Genomic DNA, 11,112 nt, shown 5'->3' with positions numbered 1-11,112 from the left:
GCTTTGCTCTATTTCTGATCACATCTCACAGTAGACACCAGGGAGAAAGTATTTTCATAAAAGCACTAACATTGCACCAAAGTCAAACCATGACACCATTTTAAGTGACAGAAGTAAAATTTAGATAGAAATGCAAACAGTAAGGATGAGGATAACATCACAGTGAGGTAATTTTTAAAAGTTTATCATGCATTTACTCCTAAACATAGGTGGGCTAAGTGAAACTTTTAAAGTAAGAATCAAGTCTGAAGCTTAGGAAGACAAAAGTCCTTAAAGAAAAAGACTAACTTCTAAAGAATTCTGAAGTATTAAAGTTACTATTCCTTCAAGTGTCATACAGTATTTCAAAGCAAACATATCCATTTAAAAAAATGTTGCATTTTTGTCAACTAAGTCTAACCATTATTAAACCTTGATCCCCCAAATTCTGTAGTAACTGGAAATTGAAGAAATTTATCCTTCGTGATTTTATGCATCATAGGTGTAAAGTCAGTGAGCAAACCAACAAACTTTTCACAGCAACTCCAGCCAGAAAAGTCATTAAAGAAAAAACACAATGAAATAAGCCCTGGCAAAAGTCAAAGGACAAAGACAGTACATATACATGCATTTAGTATAAATTTAAAGTTGACTTCCTTTTGAATTCACCCTATAACTTGGTAGCAGTACAATATTCTCAACTGAAAGGAACCTACAGAACTTGGAGTCCTATTTTCATATTAAAAATATATGTGTTAGATATCTAGTCTGTAGCAATGCTTTAATAATCCTCAATTTAAATTTCTCTTTTAAATATGCACACTATGTTAAGAGTTACATACAGAAAAGGAAGATAACCTGAGAAAATAACAGGTTTAAAATTGACACACTGATACTGACCTTTGAAGTAACAACTGCCGAAAGCTCCCACTTTGTGTACTAATGGTTAGATGATGAGATAGATAGTTACACAACCGTGCTCCCATGTAGGAAAAATTTGGGACAGATGTGGCCTTCCAAAATAAAAGTAGAAAAATAAACTATTCATAGCAGTCATGATTAGATTTTTGAAAATTTGTCTTTAACAACAGTTGATGAGACAATTGCAGAACATAAGATTAATAATTACTATTTCTCATGGTAATTTTTCTCTCATAAACACTTTGCTATATGCATTTCAGCGCTTTGAAGTTCATTGTATTGATTTTGTGGCTTTAAGAAAATAACCAGCATTGTGCCATTTGTTCTCAATTCTACTTCTCCATTGTGACCTACACCAAAGAGTATCTGAAAGTCACCTTCAAACTGTTAATTAAAAAACCCAAACAAACAAAAAAACCCCCAAACAAACAAAACAAAACCAAAAGTAGACATTAAGACTTTTTTTAAGGACCAAACAGTGTGTTAAAATAAATATATCACCTTCATTCAGTCTAAGAGCTATTTAGTCCGGATTTTTATTTTTGGCAATAAGGAATGCTCAGGGAAAGAGTACAAGAACATGGTAAGTAAAGATAAATACTTTCTCCTGTACATGCTCCAGCAAACGGCAGAATAGCAAACTTCTGATTTAGATATTAAAACTGTACCATTACAGTTAATAGTTCTTGATAAGTCCTTTTTTCTAAAACAAGTGCTGTTACTTTGAATATTTATACTTTTATAATCTAAAAACAGGTGGTGGCAACAAAATTCCACAACATAAGTTATACACTGTCTGAAAAATATTTTGCTTTGAAACTGATACTTGAATATTCCAAGAGGTGGTAAAAGTAATTTGGAATACATTAGTGTTTACATTTAACCTCTCTTAGAACTTAAAGTAGAACATTCCCTTATTTTGGCAATTTATTACTGCTCATTTGTTTTGAGCTCTCTTCTAACAAGACTTGAATTTGATATTATTTCTCAGATATAGCTTCAGTGAAAAGAGGCTCTGGTCTAAGTCATTTAATCAGCTCTGCCAAAAAAACCAACCTCATGGATACTAAGAAATCATTAAACTTTTCCTTTGGCTTTATCATCTTTGAACATTCCCTTTACATCTATCAGTGCTCTAAATGTGTTTGCATGCTTCTGCTTCTAACATGCTTGAAAAAGCATCTTGCCATTATCATGTCAATGCATTATAGCTACTTACCTTCTACAAGCAGAGGAAAATATGTACTAAAAACATAACTGTACTATGTGCATTACACTGCTGGAAAGAACTGAGATATCTTTGAAAGATACAGCAAATTTAAGTAACTAAGAAACTTAAATCAACTTCAGTTTCCAGTAAGAGACATGTAAAATAGCTAATGAGCTTTTTGGTGCTTTAGTTCAATCAGTTGTTTGGACTTGAAGAGGTGGCCCCCTTTTTATAAGGCAAAATATGTCACTTAAATTACACTTCTCTTTCCTAATGAAAAAAAAACCAGAACCAACCTCAACAACAAAAAAAAAAGCCACACACAAACAAACAAAAACCCCGAAAACCACCATAAAACACACAAAACAAACCAACAAAATCCCACCAAAACAAACCACCACACAGTCAAAACCAAAAACAACTTCAGACATCATCTGTATTTTTTTAAACTATTATCTTCCCAATCAGTTTGTCCGTATTTGTGGTCACATCAAATACTGAAACAATGCCATTTGGGGTATTCTGATGTGGCATAGCACACAGAGATCAAAAAAAAGAAATAAATCAATCTCACATCTCACGAACCACCCATTATAGTACAACGTCTTCCCTGAATTATTGTTGCTTTGTAATCCCACTTTATCTCCAACTCCAAAAAAGTAAAAATCTAAGCATGAAAGCTAGCCTACCAATATGTATCTTGAGAAATTTTACTTGCTGTAACTACACAATAGTCAAGACTTCTTAAGATATGAAGTCAGCGTTCAACTTTTGGAAAACAAGCTAACTCTGTCAAGACATAAATGGATTTTAGGAAGAACAGGGGAAAGTATATAATTAAGTCTTACAGACAGGCTAAGATACCTGATACCCAGATGAAGGGAAGATTGTACAGGATTTGGGTTTCTTTTATTTTAGCCTTTTTTCCTTCACAAACCATCTGTAGATCTGCTCAAACATCACTGATGCAGATGCTTATAAACACACTTCAGCATATTTAAATGAAGTTTTGAGATAAACCAGGACAAGTAAAAACAAATACTTGAGCAGAGGCTCAAGACAGAAGAATAAGCATAGTTGACTCACACTCAGACATTGTCATATCCTGACATCCAATGAAGCTGAAATCATGTGCTTTTGGATACTAGGACAGCATTTTGCACTGAGCTAAGTTTTATTTTTCAGAAAAAGTGTAATCTTTCAGACTGATAACACTCAATGCTTCTCAGTTAAGAAAGGCACATCTAACCCTAACATTGGATTTGTTTTAAATAGGGCGAGAGAAAAAGAGGCAACATTAAAATACTTATCTTAAACAAGAGTCAATTTATGAAACATCTATGAAGTTTCTTCAAATAAAGTTATTTGGAATATTTTAATCTTTTATTAACTTTTCTTCCTGTGTCCAAATAAAGGATGAAAAAATTATGCTGCTAAACACAGCACAAGTAATCTTAATGTATAACTAAACTGTTCTTAATTAGTGTATCAATTCTGTATTATAGTAAGAAACTTAAGACTCTACAGTTCTTATGACTCTACACAATATGTGACAATCATGTAGGTTCTACATAGCCCAGATTATTCCACAGTAAAAAAAACTGCAAGTATCTGCACTTAAAAGATGCATAAAGTTTACATTCTTCAATGTAGAATTTGAAAGCAACTCAGGAGAATGGGAGATACCTAATGTAATAAATAGCAAGCAGAAGTGTGACTTCATTTTCTGCAGCAAGCCCAGAAGACAGTAGAAGCAGCTAATTTGCTAAACAACACAGATAAAGCTGCTTTTTCCAATGGCTCCCCCAATTAGTACAGAGTTCAGCTCAAGGTCTCTGTCCTCGTTTCCATGACCATCAATGGGACTAGACCAAGTTACCGGCAGACTAGCTTTCCTTTTTTCTAATTATGATGTTCTGAAATAGTTATAATACCAAATGAAGAACAAAGTCTGTCAGTAAAAAAGAGCATTTCCCAAAGTAGGTATAGTTTTTTTAATACAAAAGAACAAAAAATATCTATTATGAAGAATATTTTTGTAGGATAGAATAAAAATGTACAACTGACAGTCTCTGCTATGTAAATCCAGCAATTCAAATATAACTTCTTTAATGAACTGCTGTAATTTCAACTCTAGTATGTGATCTGAGAGATCCAAATACACAACAAAGGAAACAGAGTAAATTAGGGAAATTTATCAATCAGCCAAGTGTATCTCACTTGAGATATCATTACAGTTTATTGAAAAAAATCTTTCCCTATACATTTCAGTCTAAAAAGAAAAATTCAAAGCATTAAAATACTATGTAGGCACAATGATATAACAAATAATACTAGCATGCATATTTTGCACACTAGGTAACAGAGGCATAACATGTTAAGACAGAATACACAGGCTACCTGTTGATATATGAGTTCAACAAGTTCTTGCAAAGTTTCATCTGCAGCGACCCAGCCATTCACTGTTTCAGCAAAGTGCTCTATTTCAGTTTCAAAACAACCTGGTTGCTCGGCAAGGTGATTTAGAAAGTCTTGTACATACTCTGCCAAAGTCAGATAGCCATCATATTCATCTTCAAAGGAAGAATCCTATAGAAGTGAAAGAATATACCAGCAGCTATTTAAAAGAAACCTTAGATAGTCACACTTACTACCTCCAGAAGTAACCAGAGCCCTTAGTCTTGAGTAACTTCTGATGCTCTGCGTACTTGATCGTGACCTTTATTACACATTTCACGTCAACATTTTTAGCAAATATAGACCTCTGCATCAAAAAGCTTTAGGAGTCAAGAACTAGGTAACATGTTTTCATAGAGATTAAGGTCTCCCAGCAAAACGCATAAAAAGAAATTAGTTTGCCAAGTTGACTGTAAGATTAACTAACAAACTAACATGTAAGTATACCTGCTAAGAATAAAATTACCAAACTGAGGTTCAACACCGTTTCCTGATGCACACACAAACTTTGCTACAGCTATATGAACTGTAGAAGAAAAGATAATTGAAAATTGGAGACAAAATATTTTGAGCTTACCTAGAGTACAAAAGTGCTCCAAAATATGCAGGAGGGGGCAAAATTACAGAAATACAATACAGTGTAATGTTCCCATGTATAAAATAGAGGCAGAAAATAATGCAGTCTGGGGAGAGCTGTTGCCTATGGGTGGACTCCCACTGGAGAAGTTCATGGAGAACTGTCTCCCATGGGAGGGACTCCATGGTGGAGCAAGGGAAAGACTGACTCCTCTCCCAGAGCAGTGGCAGGAACAATGGGCCATGAACTGACCATAATCCCCATTCCAGTCTCCCTGTGCTGATGGGGGTGGAGAAGGTAGAGCTGGGAAAGGGAGGGAAGGTGCTTTTAAGGTCTTATTTTACTTCTCATTATCCAGCTCTGATTTTTTTAGTAAGAAATTCAATTAATATCTCTAATTCAAGTCTGTTTTGCTCATGGGCAGTATTTGGTGAGTGATCTCTCCTGGTCCTTTCCTCAACTCATGAAAACTTGTTATATTTTCTCTCCCCTGTCCAGCTGCGGAGAGGAGGGAGAGAGGCTTTGGTGGGTGTCTGGCATTCAACCAGGGGCAACCCACTAATTTTGTCCATTCAAAAATGGATGTATGTAAGTCTCTAAAGTCAATGTTGTCCTGGATAATTACAATGCTAGTATATGAGAGGAATAGCATAGCAAGCAACATATTTTGTGATGTAACTAGCAATAACACAGTACCAATAATTTACCTTTTCATACTGTACAAAAGATTGTGAAAAGTATCTAATGAAATCTCAAAAGAGCAAGCAGGAACCTGAAAAGGGAACTGCTAAAGAGCTGACAATTAGTGATTCGAGACATAAGGGAAACATACAAGATAACAGAATTCTCAACTGATCTACTATTTAATGTGAAAAAGATTTAAATATATCTACTATAATGAAAAATCAAGCTAAAATGATAACTGCTTTTTCTTTACTTAGTGGACATAAATACACTGATAAGGTTTATAATTACATTCTCCCTCTCCCCACCATCCCTCCCTTAATGAGGGAATATCCTTTACTTTCTGTCTTCAAAATGCCTCATTCTGTTCTCTACTGCAAAGCAACATGGACCTGTGAAAGATAAAAGCTCTGGATACCAACTGTGGAGAAAGACAGATACACATTGCTGAAAATCAAGTATTGGCAATAATTTCACAACCTGTAAAGAATGTGTGGGGAAAAATTCAGATTTTCCAAAATTATTTAAAGACCTGTATTGTAAGAGTATAAAACTTAAACTAATGAGGGACACAAATATAACAGAAGAAAAACTAGAAAGGTTTCATACGATGTTTAATTAAGTAGACTATTTGCCCAGTGAATAATATTGAAGACAAAGTTAATGTGGCCCAGCAAAAATAAGAAAAAAGATGTGAATTTAAAAAATGGTGGCAAATCATTATTACTCATAAGGATAAAGCCTTCAACAACCTGATCCAAGTTGATTTTGCTCTGAGTTGGGATTGGACCAGGGGAACTTCAGAGGTCTTTTTGAACCAAAATTATTCTATTATTCTAATGGTTTAGAGCTTATGAAGCCAAAGAATAAAAGCTAACAAGCATCTAACTTGCTAAATATTCTATTTCTCTAAAGGAAACCAAATTTGACTAGGCAATTTCAAATAGCTCAGTAAAAGTTTTGTACAACTATTTTGGTCCACAAAACTTTGACATTATTTGTGCAACAACTGCAGCTTAGTCACATACAGCACAACTGGTATCTCTTCAAAAAACCAATTTGAAAACTCTCCAGACAAGTTGCAGGGGATGCAGCTGCTGTAGCTAGTAAAAGAAGCTGCTCTTTCTGAAAGCCATCAGGTTGTTATGAGATACTCGTTTAGTAGAGAGGAAGGCATATTCCTCTCATCCTCACCTGATAAAAATTCACTCTTGGAGGAAACATCCTTGTTCTGCAAGGGACTCCAACCCCATTTGGTATACTGGTGTTCTCATATTCATATTCCTCTTCCCATTTTGTAATTAAAAGGCTAAGCACAGAGGCTAAATTCAGCCCCACATTCATCTACCTCTACTAATTATGCAACTTCAAAGGCAGTCTAGGTTTTAGTAATTATGCCAGGGAACAGAACAAATGGGAGAGAAAAAAAAAATTCAAAATTTATTATATGTTGTATATTGTTAAATTAGGAGCACTCAAAAACTAGTTAGATTTTAGTCTAGTTAGATTTTTTCTAGACATAAACCCCTCATGTTTCTCAGTGGCAGATTTTAAGTTTTAACAAAGGAGATAGAACAACGTACTGTATCAACTAAATTTTGGGGTTTTATCTTCAGATTATACCTACTCAGCAAGTATACAAGTGTTAATGCAAAATTAGGTATAAAGACTGTTCCAGGTACAAACCTCATAAGACATGAATAGGTGATTTAATTGGCACCTTAATGTTTGACTAAAAGTATCAACCCCACTAGTGAGGCTGCTTAATCTCCTTTTAAAAATTTTTATTTATAAAATTTTTATTTATAAAACTTTCCTAAATACAGTGTGTACCTCAGTCTGTTATGACCGTCTTGACAGTGACAGAATCCCACGGAGATCTTTCCTCCCCAAAGTCCTGGTAAAGTTTTTCTGAAAAATCCAGTATGCCTTGGATGCTGTAGCCCTTAAAGTATCTTCACAGGTAGCTGATAATTTTAAGTAGCAGAACTAACTGGAGATTAAATAATCTAACAATCAAATGTTATGTGGACACACGTAGTAATTACAGTAATGTACAATCAAATAAGGAATCAACCGACGCATTCTTTCTAAAACAATAAATGTTTAATAAATAGCAAAAAACAGCATGATCTTTCAGATCTAAAAATTTCAGTGAAAATTATAAATGAAAGTGAAGTATTACTTGTAAGAAAAACTGACCTTTCTCAAAACTGCTTTGTTTCAAATTTTAAAACCCATGGTGAAAATCTGTGTAATAGTAAAGTGTGCTAAATTCCTTATTTTTATTGCAGGTGGATCCAGTTTACAAAATTAATTCACCTATTAAAGTAAAAAAAAAAAACCTCCAAAAACAACAACAAAAACTAACAAACAAAAAAATCCCTAAACTTGGTAATAGTGAAGAACTAACAAGTCTGAAAGATCATTATTCTATCCCTAGTATACTCTGATTAGATTAGGGTCCCTACAACATACTTCCAAATAAATGTTCTAGGTTTTGCTACCATTTTAAGAGTTATTTTCGTTAACAGATGAGTCACTTGTGTTCATAGCATATTCCTACAACATACCTGTGTGTTTATGCAAAACAGCTGAAAAGCAACATTGCTGGACTCAGAACTTTGTAAAATTATACATATGAACACTCATGCCACCCCAAATGACATTTTTTATTTATTCATAGAAACCGTGTAACATGTACTGGGGCAAAGTAGTATTTTTTCCTCCAAGATTATCCATTCACAGAAGCATGTTTGTACTGGCATTTGTCAATGGTTGTATATGACCATGGGCTTTTATTATTCAGGACAGTGATTTTATTCAGTAAGCTGGCAAAGCTGGTAACATCCAGATAACATCAATTTCACTAGTGACAAAAAACACTTCAAAATTCCAAACCACCATGTTTAGCATTCAAATCAAGTATTTTTTCCCTAAGTTATTAAAAATATATTCAAAATATATCTGTTTCAGAATAATTGTTGTCCTAGGTTGACTATATGATGCTTTTATCCCCAATAGTCTCGTTACGTTTATGCTGAATAGTAAGTTTTGCACCTTTAAGACTTGCTTCAAAGATTGAGGGGGGGAGAGGAGGCGTGCAGTTTGTTTTCAGACACTGAACTCACTCCTACACATTCCTGCTTCTGGACTGCGTGGTTCTGCGGATGAACAGACGGCCGGACAGGGCTCTTTTTTTTCTTGCTTTTTAGTTAGTTTAGCTAGCTGAGGCAAAGAAGTTCCCTGGACTGTGCTTTTTTTTTTTCCTTTTTTCCCCCCTTTCTCTGGACCTGTTCACACCTGCTCTGGACTGAACAACCATAAGAGCACCAGCAGCTCGCCTCGGTGGGCCGGGCCAGGCCTAGGCCACGGCATTTCCAGCGCCGGAGGGACTGATAAGGGACTGAGTGAGCTGAACTGGAATCTGGGGAGGGGACTTTCTGGGTGTGTCATCTCCTTTGGAGCAGCAAGGGGTTTTATTGTTTAATATTAAGTTTTCTTGTTTAATAAACAGTTTTTTTCCACTTTTCTCCAAGGAAGTATTTTCTCCTGGACCGGTTGGGGGAGGGGTGGTAGAATCCGATTTCCTAGGGGGGCCCTTTGGGGGTTCTCTCCCAAATTTGCCCTGAACCAGGACAAACACATCAATTGGCGCCCAACGTGGGGCTCGAGAAAGTAGAAAAAAGCATTATTGATTGCATGTTGGTTGTGCTTGCTCTGCAGTGAGTTAAAGCAGTCAGTAGCCATGTTGCTCGATTTCGTAATGTCTCTTGGGGTGGAGGCATTCATGTGGTTCTAGTCTATAAACCTTTTTGAGGTTTCAGTACCTTTCTGGTCACTAGGATTACTGTCCCTAAGACGTAAGTTTCACAGTACAGAGGCACGGATTGGAATAACTATTTTGCTGGCCTTGGGGATAATGATTTATAGGGCATTTACAAGGTTGCTGGAGTCTGCTTACAATATGTATGGTGTATGGTTTCCTCGTCCTACCCCGCGTCCTAGTTCCGGCAGTATGTTTTGGGAATTTATTAGTAATTGCACCCAGTTTGTTAGAGGAGGAGCAGGGAATGAGACTTTCCAACCTTTCCTTACCTTCTTCTCCTCTGAGTCTGTTATGTCACTTTTTGAGAATGTTCAGTTTCCCCTGACTGTTAAAGAGACCATGTTTCTGGCATTTAATGTGGTAAGCTTCCTCTATATAGTCTGCAGCTTCTCTAGAATGAGGGCTGAGATGTCCAAAAGAGCTGACAAGACCCCTGACCCAGAAGTAGACCCAAGCATGAAAAATGATGAGTGGTGTGGAGAATGGGAAAATATGGGCCAAACCCTGAAAAAATTTTCTGATCCTGTAGACTAAGATTTTCCATATGAACAAATTCAGAACCCAGCTGAGATGGGAAAATACCTGAAAGAGAAATGCCATGGTGACTGTAAGGAGAAAAGTCTCATTGCAATAAGCTGAGCCCGGGCCTACGCTTATCGCACCCTGCTAAATACAAAAGGGCAGCAGACAGAGGCAGGCAGGCAATAAAATAAAACAGCAGCTACTCCAATCACTCAGGCTGCAGCCAACACTCCAGCTACTCAAGCTAGAGCTGAACCAAACAGTAAGCCTAAGACACTGGCAGTTGCTGCAAGAAAGAAGTACACGAGCAAAACCAATCGGCCAGTGACTGACGATGATGATCCAGGGGAAGGACCCTCACCACCAAGTACTGATAAAAAGCCCAAAGTTAATGAAACTGACACAGCCTCAAAAACCAATATTGAGTCCTATTCCCTGAAAGACCTCCGTGGCCTAAAGAAAGATTATACCCGGCGGCCTGATGAATCCATAATTAGTTGGTTAGTCCGTCTCTGAGATGCTGCAAGTGAAGCTACAGTTTTAGATGGCAGTGAAGCCAAGCATTTGGGATCCCTGTCACATGATCCTGTCATTAACCAAAGAATGATGAGGGGGGCTAACCCTCACAGCCTCTGGGCACGAGTCCTGGGAAGTGTTGCACAAAGATACCTGTGTGCAGACGATCTCTATGTGCAGCAAACTCAGTGGGAGACCATAGAGCAAGGGATCCAACGCTTGAGAGAAATGGCAGTGACAGAAATTGTCTTCTCGGATGATGTAAACACTGTAAATCCAGACTTGGTACCATGCACATCTGTAATGTGGAGAAAACGTGTACGACTCGAGCCACATGAATATGCTTCTGCTCTAGCAATAATAAAACAAGATGACAGTGAAGAGACCATGCTAAATATAGCAAAGAAACTCCAAGCA

General features: G+C 36.5%; 1 protein-coding gene across 5 annotated transcripts in view; it reads right to left on the bottom strand.

Moving 5' to 3' along the window:
- The window catches only part of LOC132341496 (polyadenylate-binding protein-interacting protein 1-like), a 39,971-nt gene that overhangs the window by 13,647 nt on the left and 15,212 nt on the right, over positions 1–11,112 (bottom strand). For 4 of the 5 annotated variants that reach the window (XM_059873088.1, XM_059873090.1, XM_059873087.1 and 1 more), the window contains exons 3-4: positions 4,511–4,699; positions 880–992 (exon numbers count right to left, since the gene is read on the bottom strand). In XM_059873088.1, the coding sequence (XP_059729071.1) occupies positions 880–992; positions 4,511–4,699 (302 nt within the window). The remainder of the gene's footprint in view (positions 1–879; positions 993–4,510; positions 4,700–11,112) is intronic. The other variant, XM_059873092.1, reaches the window with a different exon arrangement.

Source organism: Haemorhous mexicanus, chromosome W (genome assembly GCF_027477595.1).
Source record: "Haemorhous mexicanus isolate bHaeMex1 chromosome W, bHaeMex1.pri, whole genome shotgun sequence".
NCBI classification, from domain to species: Eukaryota; Metazoa; Chordata; class Aves; order Passeriformes; family Fringillidae; genus Haemorhous; species Haemorhous mexicanus.
The sequence above is the reverse complement of the archived record's forward strand: the minus strand, read 5'-3'. Positions and strand labels throughout refer to the sequence as shown.